This window comes from Syngnathus leptorhynchus, chromosome 6, assembly GCF_054491065.1.
Source record: "Syngnathus leptorhynchus isolate UIUO chromosome 6, UIUO_Slep, whole genome shotgun sequence".
NCBI lineage: Eukaryota > Metazoa > Chordata > Actinopteri > Syngnathiformes > Syngnathidae > Syngnathus > Syngnathus leptorhynchus.
Window position 1 is genome coordinate 14,129,113 of NC_141200.1, and position 16,864 is coordinate 14,145,976.

Sequence of the window (16,864 nt, forward strand, 5' to 3'; positions counted from 1 at the left end):
ATTATTTCTGAGGGAGTTGGCAACCCTTGTAGCAGACACCAGTCAAAGATCTTCAGTAATATTGTCCGAAAATGGCAAAAAAAACCTATGATTAGTGATTAGTTGACTTCAAGCTTTTTTCACTAATGCTGGAAAAAGGACTCGTCCTCTATTTATCAAACAGAACAGAATATTATATGTATGTCAAATAAACTTCAGTGTCTCAGGTTAACTGCTTTCCAACATGTTCCAATACTGCACCTGAAATGGAACATTCCAGGCCATGTAAACATGACTCTTATAGTTGTCCATCCAGACCTCAGCCACTCTTAAAGCATTGCGACGCACGAGGGCTGTCAGATTTTCTGTATAGGGCTTGTGGGCTCTCTCGATGTGTGCAATCCTGGAGCAAGGAAGGACTTCTACGCTTCCACCACACTGCCATACCTAAGAGTAACAATGAGAGTGAGTGAGTGTGTGAGAGAGAGAGAGAGAGAGAGAGAGAGAGAGAGAGAGAGAGAGAGAGAGATTACAAATGTTTCAATTTTTTTTCAAAAATATATTATTTTATTTATTATTAATCAAAAATTACATTGTACTTTTTTAATCAGCTTTATGTGCTGCTCCGTTATATTTTTCATACATGCATCATAAATAATAATTTAGATAAACACATCTTCAAACTGCAATTACCGTATTTTTTGGACTATAAACCGTGTTGTTTTTCATAGTTTGGGTGGGGGGGCGACTCAAGAGCGACTTATATGTGAATTTTTTCACAAATTTTCAAAATTCAAAAATCCGCGATTAAGTGAAACCGCGATAAACGAACCGCGATGTAGCAAGAGATTACTGTAATTTGCTCTGTAAGTGACGTCAGCGGCGCGGCACAGCGGTTGTTTACATAAAGGACAAAGGATTCGATCATGGGACGACGAAGATGATGAAGGGTCCCACGTTTGAAGGATTTGGAGTGACACAAGGTTTGAAAAACGTGTTATTTATGTTATAGTTATTTGATATAATTTAATTTGTGTAGCAACTTGTATATGTTTTTATTGTTACAGTTCAGTAGTTGTTGGCTCGTTGAACTCTTGTTTTGTTAAATAAAGAGCCGTTTACCAAACCCACGTCTTTCCTGGTACTTTGTTAACGCTACAATTAAGTGATATACTAGATCTGTGCGGCGCACGTGCGGCGTTGTTGACATAAAGGACGAGGAATTTGATCAATGGATTTAATGATTTGGAGTGACACAGACGGTTTGATAATATTGTTATATGATAGTTATTTGCTCTATACTTTATATATCGTTATATGTGTCTGTGGAATAATTAGAAATGCAACTCACGATGAGTACAACGTCAGCGGTGCGGCGCATACTTGGCAAGCGCATATACGGCGCATACGCGGCGCATCATTTACATAAAGGATGATCGATGGATTTAATGAATTGGAGTGACACAGATGGTTTGATAAACATGTTATTTATCTAATAGTTATTTGAATAACTCAGAATGTTACGTCAGCTCCTCGTTTGTGTATATGTCACGTTAGCATCCCGTATTGTTTAGCCTGTTGTTGCTGGTTCATGTACTCCGGAACGAAATTTAGTCCGAAAAATACTGTAGTCTGCAAATTGTAACACAATTTAAACCGAAAACCTGCCGAAATGTTTTTTTTTCTTTATTAACAAGGAGGCTGGATTTGAGCATGTTAAAACATACAGTGACAGGTTCAATAAAAAAGCCATCCTTCTTTCAATGAAAATACACTGCCCTCTTGGCTTGCCACAGAAAAATAAAATACAAGGCGCCATCTTTTTGTGGATGTGTATTTACAACCCAGGATAAAAATATGCGTCCTCACAATTGGTAAAATCAACCCCTAAAACAAAAAGCAAAGGTAAAAGACACAGACACTCATAAAAACAAGAAATGATAGGCTCAGCTCACAGTACTGCAGGTCTTGATGCTCAATCTGGATTTTTGTGTGAAATGCAATTCTTGGTGCCCATCGCAAGTATAGTGTAAATTGCAGTGTATTGCAGTGGGATTTTTTTGGGTTATTTTTTCACATTCGAGCAGGTATAAGGGGGCGTTAGCGTTGGTGTGCGTTGTCGTGGGAGGAAATGCAGCCGACTTTTTTGCCATCTATTTGAAACGGCTCCCCTCATTCCCTTTAAATTTAGCACAGAGAAGAAGTGTAGCGCGCTGTCTGCATGGCATGTAGATCGCTGTGCGAAAAGTGAAAAATATTACAAGATCTCACAGATGTTAGGTTGGCCACTGTGGAGTGACACCGCCATCTACCATTGATAATGCGGCCATGTGGGACAATTCCCCAACCCCATAATTTTGTGGCGGACATAAAACATTATTCAGATTATGATTACAATTCATTCAATGAATTGAATTTCTATGGATTGAGAGGCACTGTCCCACGCTGGTGTCATATCTCTGTTCGAAATTCGATCACGTTACATCACACACTTCCTCCGTGTGCCTAATCTGTCTGTCTGCACCTTGATTATACACCAAAATCGTGTTAAAACACCTGCGCTAAGAAATAGATCTTCTGTTAAAAAGTCTACAATTTAGTCTCCCTTTGGGTATTAAATTGCTTCTATATGATAGTCTACAATGTTTATATCGTGGTCAGCCAAAATCACAAAAAACGCTGAACTTGACTTGCTCTGCCAGAAAAATTACGATGCATCCCTATTCATGCAGAGTGCAGGGTACTCTACATCGGAGGAGTGGTATCTCACACAAAATAAACCACTCTTGACCCTGCACAAAAATGAAATTGCCACCATTGCACCTGTCTACCAATACAGCCCCTTAAATCAGGTCGCACTGTCGGGACAGAGATTACGAAGTGCCCGGTCGTAGACCCATTTTTTTCCTGTTCATTGTTTATACCATAAATCTGTAAAGAGTCTTTCTTGACACATAAATTGCTGCGACCTGCCTGCATTCTCCCCCCCTGGTGTGATGAAGATGGCAGGAAATAGATCATCATCTGTCACAGTTTGAATAAAAGGGTTTAAAAGCAGCTTGCCATGTCTTGTGAATTTTCTTTTCCATGAAGTAGTGTTTCTTGTGGAGGTGAGTCCCAGCAGAGCAGTTTATGAGTGGCTTTAAGAATTTCAATGTTCTTATTTGTAAGGTTGTTGCAGTATTTATATTGGTATTTGAAATACTATTGAAATTTCTACATTTAGAATTTAAACGTATTATAATGATAATAATAATAATAATGAACACTGGTTAGCACGTCTGCCTCACGGGTGCGGGTTCGATTCCACCTCCAGAGTTTGCATGTTCTCCCCGTGCGTGCGTAGGTTTTCTCCAGGCATTCCGGTTTCCTCCTACATCCCAAAAACATGCATGGTAGGCTGATTGAACACACCAAATTGCCCATGGGCGTAAGTGCGGATGGTTGTTCGTCACTGTGTGCCCTGCGATTGGCTGGCAACTGGTTGAGAGTGTCCCCCGCCTACTGCCCAATGACTGCTGGGAGAGGTTCTAGCTTGCTTGCGAACCCCGTGGGGAAAGGCGGTATGGAAAATGGATGGATAATAATAATATTTAAAACAGTGCAACATAATATACTTAGAATCAATAATTTCAAGGTTGATTCACTCATTTGTTCTTGGGAAAAATAACATTGGTTCCATATTGATCTTGAAACTAACTGCTTGTTGCCGGAGGTAGCACTTGTTTGCCAATCTTGGCTTCTTCTATACTAAAAAACAAAAAAAACTAGCTTCTTTGTGCAGTGTTCTTGCTTTACACCAAACAAAATATGACAGACCAGGGTACGGTTTAAATTTGATCAGAACTGTAATACCAAGAATTGCATCACTTTTATTGTGGGTCTATTTTGTTATTCCCCCCCTCAAAATAAACCTGAGGTGAATTGGTGGGAAATGCCATTTTCCAGTTTATGTGTGTGCAATAATTTCCTGTGACCTGCCTGCATTCTTCCCCCTCTTTTCAAGACATAGACCATCTGCTGAACAATACAGCAGCATTTAGCCCAGTACCCACAGTACCAACCAAATATGGAGTAAGGTGCTTCCCCTCAAAATATATCTCAGCATTCTCAATATGCCGTTTTGCCCCGGATATAAGACAATGTTTTTTGCATGGAAATAAGACTGAAAAAGTGGGGGTTGTCTTATATTCGGGGTCTAGACATAATACCCATTTTCACTTGTGCGTAGCGGTATGTTAAAAGTTGCTGGTATCGACAAAGTATGTCGCTGTGATCATGTGGGTCTTTGACACAAAGTGAGTGCAGTGGAACCCCGGGTTTCGAATGTCACAGTTCTCGAACAAATCGGTATTCGAACAAAAAATTCTAGATTCTTTTGTTTCAGTTGTCGGACGAAATTTGGTTGTCGAACCTCGCGAGATGACCCGAGAGGATCCGCATGCCAATTGACTCCGTTCGTTATTACATTCTCGTTACTCTGAGGATTGCATCACCTCTAATCATGGCTCCAAAGGAAGCAAGTAGGAGCAGTGAAGCCATTCTAAAATACAAAGACGCTCCTAAAGGAATGCGACAGTGAGCGCCCGGCGCGCTGCGGTTGTGCGATTGGACCAAATTAAGCTCCATGCGCACTGAGGTCCACTTAAATTTTGGAAAGTACATCAGGACTTAAAAAATATTTTCTGAATTTTAGCGACCGCTCTGTCACAATAATGCGACCAGCGCGATGCAGTTGCGCGGTCGGCGGCACGCTACGGTTGCGCGTTCGGCGGTGCGCTGTGGTTGTGCGATCGGACAAAATTAAGATCCTTGCGCACTGAGGTCCACTTAAATCTTGGAAAGTACATCAGGACTTCAAAAATATTTTCAAAATTTCAGTGACAGCTCTCACAATAATGCGAGCAGCGCGGTGCAATTGCGCGGTCGGCGACGCGCTACGATTGCGTGTTCGGCGGTGCGCTGGAGTTGCGCGATTGGACAAAAATGTGCAAATGAAAAAATGCTTAAAGAAAACAAGGTACAACACGAAATATGTTTTTAAAACTCTTATTATTATAACAATTGTTTATAAAAAGGTACAAGTGTATGCACTGCAATTGTGTGGGCACTCCTTGCCTTCTGCTGGCGTGTGAGCAAGTTTCGTGTCATAATTCCTCAATTTAGAAGTTTTATTTTGACTTTAATTTTTTTTTAAATTTGGTAAAAAAAATCCACGATGTATTGAAACAGCGATAAACGAACCACGATGTAGCGAGGGATTACTGTATACGAAAATGAAACTTTCTCCACTTGCCTCTGCACTCTTATTTTATCCCTAAATCACATTGAAATAATATATATACAATCTTTCTCATGAAGGTTTATTACTCTTAACTGCTCATAAGAAAACTTTTCTAAGCCAAAGCCCACTTATGAATCATTGTTATTTGTCTTATTTAGTTGACCTTGAAGTAAATATACTGTAGGCATGGAAACTCCAGCATACAAATCTTGTATTTTAAATACAATCTTTGTCTGTAATTTATACATTTTTACATTTTGCACGTTTCTTGTATTCTTGCACTCTTGTACGCTGCTGTGACAAGAACATTTCCCCATTGTGGGATAAATAAAGTTCTATCAAGTCAAGTCAAATCAAGTTTATTTGTATAGCCCTAAATCACAAGCAGTCTCAAAGGGCTTCACATAGACAATCAATTGACAATTATTCTCAAAGCATCCCCTGATCTTGAGCTCCCAAAAGGGCAAGGAAAAACTCAAAAAACCCTACCAGGGGAAAAATGAGAAACCTTGAGAAGGGACCACAGATGGAAGGATCCCCCTTTCAGGATCACCAGGCTGCAATGGATGCAAAGAGGGCACATAAAATACATAATATGGAAATCAAAAAGTAGATGTCCAGGCCAAAGCGAAGAGCTGTCGGAGGTGCCTTCGATTGTCCTGGCAGTGTCCTCTAGGAGGGTAATCCGCTGCAGTTCCCTCATGCTGAATTGGTCCACGAGAATCTAGATAGCCGTCGTCAGCTTGGGTGTCACCTAACCACCTCCCCAGCCGGGGAGGGGTGGGGGGAGTGGGGTCGGGGAGAGGGAGCAAAAACAAACTCCAGCCGAATCGGCTACTACAGGTTAATTAAAGGCCATATCATAGAAATACGTCTTTAAACGTGTCTTAAATGTTTCTACTGAGGTAGCAGTTCTAATATCCATTGGTAGGGCATTCCAGAGCTCTGGAGCCCGAATAGAAAATGCTCTAGTCCCTGCAGACATTTTCTTGGCCCTCGGTGTCACTAAAAGACTAGCGTTTTGCGAACGAAGGTTACGAGACGGAACATAAGGAACGACTAAGTCTACGAGATATGAAGGCGCTAAGCCATGCAATGATTTATAGGTTAATAGAAGAACCTTGAAGTCACATCTTAAATGGACCGGGAGCCAGTGTAAATTGGCTAATATTGGGGTAATGTGATCAAATTTTCTTGTCCGTGAGAGCAGCCTTGCAGCAGCATTTTGTACTAACTGTAGACATTTGATACTGGACTTGGGAAGACCAGAGAATAATGCATTACAGTAGTCCAGGCGCGACGTGATAAATGCATGTATAATAATTTCTGCATTACCGGTCGAGAGGATTGGCCGAAGCTTAGCAATATTACGAAGGTGAAAAAATGCTATTCTGGTTATATTCTTAATGTGCTTTTGAAAGGAGAATGTTCTATCTAATCTAATCTAATCTAATCTAATTTAATTTAATTTTTCCCTCACCCAGACGCGGGTCACAAGAGGATCCCCCTCACTGAGCCAGCCTGGAGTTGGGACTAGATGGCTAGCAAAGTCTGAAAAGATAAGTCATCATTCTGATGGGCTCAGCACCTGTTAGAGGGCCAAAGGTGTCGTGCAATGGAAACTGGGCAGTAGGTGAAGGTGGGGAATTTTGCAATCTAATTCCAGGCTAGTTTACAGTACATAGGGGCTTGGGATGTCATGAGAATGGAGCTGGTGTGCGAGGATGAGAAGTTCTTACTAGATTTAGTCGGGCTCGCTTTTCCCACACAACTTGGGTTTAGGTGTCAGTCCCCTTGGGAAGAGCTGGACTTTCTTCCACTCATAAATTGTCAAAAATTAAAGGCACCAAGTGAGTTTGGGCATACCTATTATCCGCTGCCTGGCGTAAACTGGGGTTTACCCTGAGGGATGAGGGGTTATCCACACTAGTCACGAATAAAATAACCACTGTTTCATCCACTTTACGCTGTTAACATGTTAAATCTTCAGTGAATTTCATGCTTGCTCTGTTACAAAATTAGACATGCAACTACGTATGATACAAGTCACTTGTGTCAATTTGCGTAGTATGTGTCACTTCTACATGGTAGCCACTTACAGTTAAGGTTCTGTCTGTCTGTCTATCAATCAATCTAGCGATAAACGTAATGTAAAAATGTCAGAAATTGCTGCGGTTGGCGTTTGAATTAACAACCGAAAAAAAGACCAAATTGCAGCAGTTGAATTGTTTGGGAGGTGACAAATGGAATTCAGTCATTAGCTGTACGACTAGCAATGGGGAGTCACATTAGTAGAACATTATCGCAATCCTCGTAGTAACCAGAAAATTCATCGGCCATTATTAGGTTTTAAAAGGACAATTAACTGGACGGAACATTGACTTAACTTAGGTCTACATGTAAAAAATATGTCAACACTAAACCTTATGCCACTAAAATAATCTGTAGTGATTTAAGGGTTTATGGGGGATGAGATTTATGTCAAACTGCTCCACCCAACTTTGCAACTCCCTACCTATTTTTTTTCTTCATCTCAGCCTGTCTACGTCACCAAAGGCAGGCATTCTAATGCATATTTTTTCATGGCTAGATCACATTCTGTTGTCACCTAGTGTCTGAAATGGTGGTTCATCTGTACCAAAATTCATGAGCACAAGTGACTCCGATCAAGAAATGAAGGGAAGGGGACGGGTTGTGGCCATACTCTTTATTAAAAGTGAGCGTTTCTGAAGACATTAGGTATCTAAATATTCCTAAAAGATTAATGGATCAAATAGAAAATGGAAACTGTTTTCATTTTCCTGATAAAACCAAATACATAGAGTGAGCTAATGTTAATGAAAACATTGACTATTATGACCTTAGTGCCCCTTTAAATAGTTAAAGTAATATTAAGTTGAAAACACCAACTACGCATTTTCAGTCAAGCGAAGGTGGAATTTAGGTGAACCAGGCGTCTTAATTACGGATTAGAAAATAACCCAAATAACTCAAATTTCACAAGAAATTAGATCACCATTGTTCCAACGGTGATATATAATCATATATAATCCTATAATTAACTATAACGCTTAAAATAGCATGATAAAGTTCTTTTAATAAGTCACTTGAGTTAACATGGCTGTTATGGTTACGACACAGCTGTGGAACAAGTCTGTGAAATAAATGATTGAATTTTCCCACATATTGCCTGCATATCGTCTGGTTGGGAAACACTGGCGTCCAACTATATTTGTCAGCTTAATGTTGTGCTTTTGTTGCCACATGAAGCAGGTTGCTTGAGTTGGACTAAATGAAAAAAAAGGTCATTCTTTCAAAGAAAGGTCATTCTCTTTAATCTGCATTCTGAAAATGTTTTCTTTCAGCATACCTGGGTATGCTGACGACTGCATATGCTTCTGAACTAAAGTTTATTTTCCGGATGTGAAGTATGTGCAATAGTTACTAAAAGCAAATTGTTACGTGGTGGCTGACCGTGTTTGGATGCAGGTTTATGCGCACAAACTCACCCTGATGCCAAGCTCCACATTCTCCCCTCCGTAAACTTCCATCCCCTCATCGAGTAGGCCAATTTCCTCAAAGTACTTCCTGTCAACCACAAAGCATCCGATAAGAGCGGGACTCCTAAAAAGAGACAAGGGTAAACTCAGACTGGATGCAAAATTGGTTAAATGCGTAACTTCATGACAAATAGTACAACTGATCACACATTACTTTTCTATTTTGTGTTACTTTCCTATTAAATATGTTGTGGTGTGATGCCGGGGTTGGTTGGGGGGTATATGCTTTTCTGTCGTACTAGAATAAAGAAGCGTAATTATGCATCCACTAGAGTCGGTGAGTGACCAGTCTAAAAATGACAGAGGCCCCAGTGCCGTGTAAGAAAATAAAAAAATCGAGTATAGAATCAAAAACTGATCAAACATCAAATCAAATTGAGGATTTGGAGAATCGTGACCACGCACTCAGAACTCATGCTTACTCTTCATTTTACCTGATTGGAGCTGTGTGGTTGCGCAATGACCACCAGGACTTTGGTGGGTTGAGGTATCGACACCAGAGCTCCCAATCAAAGCCCTGAGCAGATAATGGGTATTCTTCCATCTCAAATGTATCATATTTGATGTTGTCAAAAGAGGGAGACACCACCCGAGTGCGGTCCTCCTTTATTCGCTGAAGAACCGGCTCTGCCCTGTGGGATGTCAAACAACAAGAGAATATAGAAACTGCTACTTGGCAAAGAACTGTATCTAATTTGATTTAGTGAAAATAATTAAATCCATGATTCAGTAAACTACAAAAGATGCTACTGAAATAACCAGGATAAAACTGAACACACTTTATATGGTCATAAATTTAGGTCCAATTCTGCAATGTTCTATCATTGGCCAATTAAATCTTTGCTGATGTGATTATGAATCATAAAAGTAAATGGACAATGCAACAAGCTCAGAACACAAAATATTATCCAGGTAGTAGCAGAACAATTGAAACAGTGAACACTCATTTGTACATGGGAACACATTTGTCTATTTTGAGCTGTTTATAGAAGAGAGTGCTCTATTTAAGTTCCTTTTATTTGTTTTGTTTGCCACACTGTGTTGCCAAGGCAAAATATTCATGCTGTATAACTTCCTGTGACACTTTTCTTGTGCGTCATTTTGATAATTAAGGGTCTTCAAGTCATTGGTCCTAGATAAGTGCAATGTGTCATTAGCTTTGGGTTTTGAGAACTGCACTAAACATACTACAGATCATATAATGTCATGAGTTTACTGTGTTTTTGCCAGTTTGCTTGCACAGCCGACTCTGAGGTTGGAATTGATATAAGTTATTATTATTTTGGTCAGGTCATAATTGGCTGGAAACCGACTCAGGGTTTTCAGCCAATCATACTCCTACTTTCCTACTGTTTCCTACTGCCTGATGACCTCTGGGATAGGCTCCAGCACGCCCGCCACCCCCGTGGGGACAAAGCGGTACAGAAAACGGATGGATGGATGGTCAGGTTATGTTTAATAACAGATGATTACTGTAATGACATTGGATTCAAACCTTAATGTAAATATTGATATTTTTACAGATGCACCTAGAGCATCTGCAAAATAAGTTCTTCTGAGAATCTCTTGTATGAGAGAAAACTGGTGCTGCAATAAATTCTTAACCGTATAAAAAAAAATCCAAATTAATTGTATCACTTTGAGGACACATACAGTATTTTCACACACTTGAGAGACTAAAGACATTTGATTCAGCTTTTTTTATTTTTTTTTTACAGCTGTAGCTGTTCTGAAATATGCTATATGAATAAAGTTATAATGTATTGTGTATATAAACGCATAGTAGTGGAAGGAAATACACATTTTTGTTAAGATGGAACCCAAAGGCAGCCAATACAATGAAAACAGCAGAGTGGGATACCAAAGGACTGTGGGGCAGTACGGGACTCAGAGCAATCAAAAATAACACTAAACATTCTGTCAGACAAATAGGAGCTACCATATTTTCCGGACTATAAGTCTCTCTGGAGTACAAGTCCCACCAGCCACAAAAGGCATAATAAAGAAGAAAAAGGCATATATGTCGCATTGTTGGGGAAAATGTATATGATAAAATCCAACACCAAGAACACACGTCATCTCGAAAGGCAATTTAAAATAGAAATAGAATAGAGGCAACAACAGGATGTATGGTAGTCTAACTTTAAATGACACATAAACAACAAACTGAGAACGTGCCTGATGTAACATTCATTCATTCATTTTCCGAACCGCTTAGTCCCCACAGGGGTCGCGGGCGTGCTGGAGCCTATCCCAGCCGTCATCGGGTAGTAGGCGGGGGACACCCTGAACTGGTTGCCAACCAATCGCAGGGCACACAGAGACGAACAACCATTCGCACTTGCACTCACACCTAGGGACAATTTGGAGTGCTCAATCGGCCTATCAAGCATGTTTTTGGGATGTGGGAGGAAACTCCAAATCACAAAATCCAATGAAATCCTCGGTGTCACGTTTAAACAACTCCGCTAACTCCGGAGGTAGAAGATGCAGCACTTCCTCTTCTACGTGGCTTATGTCAGTTGCAGTTCTAAATCTTCCACAGGCCTAGAGCGCCCTCATGCAGTTTAGTGAGAAAATAACATGTGAAATGATATGATGTGTTAATAATTTCACACATAAATCGCTCTTGAGTATAAGTCGCACCCCTGGCCAAACTATGAAAAAAACTGCAATTTATAGACTGGGAAATATGGTAAATGACTTAAGGGTGCTGCCACTAATGCCCATGTGGTCTTGACAAGCAGCCAACAGAATGCTGTGATAAATGGGTCATTGATTGAGATGAGATGGGAGTTTAAATGATATTTAAGAGTTTGTGTATCATAGTTTGGAGTATATTAATGGATTAAACTTCGCATGACCTGGTGCTTGAGGTAAATATTTACTCATTGTTTTATTACGCCATCCTTCTGTGCTGACTTAATTTAGGATTGTTATGTTTCCTTCCTAAACTAAAACCCAAGCACAGAATTAAATACCGTAATTTTCGGACTATAAGTCGCACCAGCCATAAGCTGCACAATAACGTGAAAAAAAACATATGTCACTCCGGAGTATAGGTCGCATTTTGGGGGAAATGTATTCGCCAAAATCCAACACCAAGAACAGACATGAACCAGCAACAACAGGCTAAACGATACGGTATGCTAACGTGACATATACACAAACGAGGAGCTGAGAACGGGCCTGACGTAACATTCAGAGTTATTCAAATAAGTATTACATAAATAACACATTTATCAAACCATCTGTGTCACTCCAATTTATTAAATCCATCGATCGTCCTTTATGTAAACAATGCCGCGTATGCGCCGCATATGCTGGCGTCGGACCCGTTGTAAGTTGCATTTCTAATTATTCCACAGGCCCATATAACGATATATAAAGTATATTTCAAATAACTATCACATAACAACAATATTATCAAACCATCTGTGCCACTCCTAATCATTAAATCCATCAATCAAATTCCTCATCCTTTATGTCAACAACGCCGCGCGTGCGCCACACAGATCTAGTATATAACTATATTGTAGCGTTAACAAAGTACCAGGAAAGACGTGGGTTTGGTAAAAGGCTCTTTATTTAACAAAACGAGTTCAACGAGCCAACTACTGAACTGTAACGATAAAAACATATACAAGTTGCAACACGAAATAAAATATATAAAATAACTATAACATAAATAAGTTTTTCAAACCTTGTGTCACTCCAAATCATTATATCCTTCAAACGTGGGGCCCTTCGTCATCTTCGTCATCCCGTGATCGAATCCTTTGTCCTTATGTAAACAACCGCCACGCTGCTGACGTCACTTGCAGTTCAAATGACAGTAATCCCTCGCTACATCGCGGTTCGTTTTTCGCGGTTTCACTACATCGTGGATTTTTGAATTTGGAAAAAAATCACATATAAGTCGCTCCTGAGTATAAGTCACTCCCCCACCCAAACTTTGAAAAAAAACGTGACTGATAGTCCGAAAATTACGGTATGTACTTTTTTGCACATTAAAAGTGTTTTCACTCAAACTCACCAACCAGTGTTGAATTCCACATGTGCATCAAATAGAGCGACCACAGGTGCTGAAGCAACTCTCCACCCACTGACTCTGGACCTGATCAGTCCTTCTTGTTTGTCATGATGGATGACTTTGATGAACTCAAATCCATGCTGAGCATTCATCTCATCTACACAATTCTGAAGGTTCTCTTTCAATTCCGCTGGAGAGAAAGAACACGTTTTGTATTGCAAACAGTCAAGTGAGTGAACAAGCAATATTGTGAAAAATTCACTTTCCATTGTAAAATCCAATTTATTTATTTTTAACTGCAAAAAAAGGGAACAAAAATTTGCAAAAAACTCAAAAATTATTTATTACATATGACAATTTGAAAGTTCAGACATCATTTTCGTTTTGGGCCATGTAAAAAGATGTGGTGGCCCGGATCTGGCAGACGGGCCTTTTGTTTGACACCTGTGAAATAGGAGAATGTGAGAACATGCACAAAAATATACAAAATGTCATGGCAATTCGATATAGGAGACCCTGCCTGCAGACACACTTCAAGAAAACTGCAACAGAAAAACAGAAAAAGAACCAGCAAAGTGAAGCTTCAAAAAAGGATTGTGACAAAAATGGAACAATCAACATGTGCAAGGCAAGTTTTTTACCACAAGATTCACTGTCTCATTCAGTGGTACATATGAAATTGTAAATTTGGCTATATACCGTAATTTTCGGACTATAAGTCGCTCCGGAGTATAAATCGCACCAGCCATAAAATGCACAATAAAGTAAAAAAACCCATATATAAGTCGCACCGGAGTACGTCACACTTTTGGGGCAAATTTATTTGTCAAAATGCAACACCAAAAATAGACATGAACCAGCAACAACAGGCTAAACGATACGGTATGCTACTGTGACATATACACAAACGAGGAGCTGAGAACGGGCCTGACGTAACATTCAGAGTTATTCAAGTAAGTATTACATAATTACGTTTATCAAACCATCTGTGTCACTCCAATTCATTAAATCCATCGATCGTGCTTTATGTAAACAATGCCGCTTATGCGCCGCATATGCTCACGTCGGACCCGTTGTAAATTGCATTTCTAATTATTCCACAGACCCATATAACGATATATAAAGTATCGTAATTTTCTGACTATACGTCGCGGGGGGGGGGGAATTATACTCAGGAGCAACTTATATGTGATTTTTTTCACACATTTTCAAAATTAAAAAATCCGCGATGTAGTGAAACCGTGAGAAACGAACCGCTATGTAGCAAGGGATTACTGTCATTTGAACTGCAAGTGACGTCACCCGTGCCGCGCGGCGGTTGTTTACATAAAAGACAAAGGATTCGATCACGGGATGACGAAGATGACGAAGGGCCCCACGTACTACCGGCATCATTAGCGGCTTTGTTTGTAAGTGACACGGAGGACGAAGAGTTTGAAGGATTTTATGATTTGGAGTGACACAGAAGGTTTGAAAAACTATTATGGCTTTTACGCACACCCGATCCTTCTCGACGGGAGCTCTCTTTCACCTCCGTGGATGGAAGTCGGGGGCCGGCGCTCGGCCGGGTGGCTGTCCAGGGACCGTGGATGGGGCTCGGACATGGCTTTTACACACGCCCGCTCCTATTCTATAGAGCTCTCTTCCACCTCCGTGGATGGAAGTCGGGGGCTGGCGCTCGGCCGGGTGGATGTCCCGGGACGGTGGATGGGGCTCGGACATGGGTTTTACGCACGCCCGGTCCTATTTATGGAGCTCTCTTCCACCTCCATGGCTGGAAGTTCAGTAGTTGTTGGCTTGTTGAACTCTTGCTATGTTAAATAAAGAGCCGTTTACCAAACCCACGTCTTTCCTGGTACTTATTTAACGCTATAATATCGTTATATACTAGAGCTCTGCAGCGCACGCGCGGCGTTGTTGACATAAAGAACGAGGAATTTGATCGATGGATTTAATTATTTGGAGTGTGGAATAGTTGAGTATGACATATTTTGTTTGATTGTCACTTGGGCACCCCATAACCCCTCTCAGCCCTGCTCATTTGTTCTGTCCGGGGGAAAATAACGAAATTAGTGCCAAGATCGCCTTCCACTCTATATGTTAGAGCTGTGCGATACCTGAGAATTTGCTATGATGTTATTTTCAATTACTTTTAATTATTCCTATTAAATAACATGTTTTGTGCAAGCTTAACGTTATTGAGTTCTTAACCATGCCGTACTATCGTCAATGAAAAAATACCTGGATTATTGTCTTGAATTGCAATTCACAAAGTAGTAGTAATATGGATATTCTTAGTCTCTGCCTCTCTTAAATTCCTTTATTCCAGGCATCTCCTAGCTTGTTTTGAATTGATTCGTTAAATAAGCTAATCGGTGCAACCTTATGTACCATTGTTTTGATCTCCTTTCCGCTGGCCTTGTACTGCCAATCAGAGAGAACACAAGAGGAAACAATGCGCACACTGCTTGCAGGTAGTTTACTTGAAGTTAATTTCAAGTTATCCTCAGACAGTATATCTTCATAAGAAGCTAGCTGGTAGATTGAAAAGCTCAAACAAAGCAATAATAATTATTTGAAAATGACCGAAAACAAGGAAATAAATGTAACTGACCAATACTAGGCATTTGGATCGATCTGCACAGCACTACTATATGTACAAAAAAAATTCACGATAAAATTCAGATTATTCCGGGCAGATGAAAAGAAATGTACACGGGTAATCCAGCATGCTTGTAATGTCACATTGGGTGTGTCACACAGGCTGGGCTATAATATGCCGCCTGTCGAGCGACTAGGCAAGACTCTGTTTAAATACGCCACTGGTCTCAATTAAACCACATCTTAAGTTTACATGACAATTAAAATGTTTCATTTTAGAGCAGTGATTCTCAACCAGTGTGCCATGGCACATTAGTGTGCCGTGACATGAGGGAAATCAGGTGTGCGTGGAAAATTATTTAATGTTAATTACTTTCTAATATAAGAGTAGTATAAATAATTTTGGTCTTAACTCTATCTAGTCTATTTGCAACAGTGATTGGCCAACAGTTATTCCTTACAAGGTCATTATTCCCGATACGAACAGATTTGTTGTATGTTTTGCCATCTAATGGGTGTGTGTGTATATATATATATATATATATATATATATATATATATATATATATATATATATATATATATATATATATATATATATATATATATGGTTTGTCTCATTCTTTCTATTCAAATAATGTTTTTAGTCTGCATACCAAATACCAAAAACCACGCAAGCATCTCATTCTTTCTCTTCAAATAATGTTTTTAGTCTGCATACCAAATACCAAAAACATGTTTTGTTTTTTTGGTATTTGGTATGCAGACTAAAAACATTATTTGAATTGAAAGAATGAGACAAACCACTTCAGACAGAGGCTGTTCGCTCAAATTCTAAATTACCCATTGGAGTTATCCCTGTTATAATCCTGCCTGTAGGCTACAGCTGCTGCCTTCTCCACCTTATTACTACCAACCTAAATTCTCCTGCCCGTTTCTCCTTAACGAGCCACATTTTGATGAGCACAAGATGAGCATAATTCACCACATTTTGGAGTATTTGAAAATAATTATGTGGTGTGTGGTTCAGGGCATAAAATTGGATACATCCAAGTATTAAATATCAACTCATCAAATCACACTTTAAGTTAAATCTACACAAGTCAATTCTTTGACAGTCAGATTTTGTGGCGGGCCCACGGTTAGCACATTTGCCTCTTAGTGCAGAGGTCAAGGATTCAAATCTGGACTGTGGCCTTTTGTGGAGTTTGGATGTCTCCTCATGCCTGTGTGGATTTTCTTTGGGTACTATGATTTCCTTCCACTCTCAATTCCCATTTTTCACTCATATTCCAGTGAATATTTTCATTTCATTTTGACTAGAAATAACACATTTTGACTGGATATAAGAGAAGCACTTTTAGCCAGATAAAGGTCACAGTTTAACCTGTTCATTAAATTGGTTTA

General features: G+C 39.8%; 1 protein-coding gene across 2 annotated transcripts in view; it reads right to left on the minus strand.

Moving 5' to 3' along the window:
• The window catches only part of galnt18a (UDP-N-acetyl-alpha-D-galactosamine:polypeptide N-acetylgalactosaminyltransferase 18a), a 131,811-nt gene that overhangs the window by 39,903 nt on the left and 75,044 nt on the right, over nt 1–16,864 (minus strand). Inside the window, exons 5-8 of one of the 2 annotated variants that reach the window (XM_085915049.1) lie at nt 12,860–13,046; nt 9,258–9,455; nt 8,773–8,887; nt 241–426 (exon numbers count right to left, since the gene is read on the minus strand). In XM_085915049.1, the coding sequence (XP_085771175.1) occupies nt 241–426; nt 8,773–8,887; nt 9,258–9,455; nt 12,860–13,046 (686 nt within the window). The remainder of the gene's footprint in view (nt 1–240; nt 427–8,772; nt 8,888–9,257; nt 9,456–12,859; nt 13,047–16,864) is intronic. The other variant, XM_085915050.1, reaches the window with a different exon arrangement.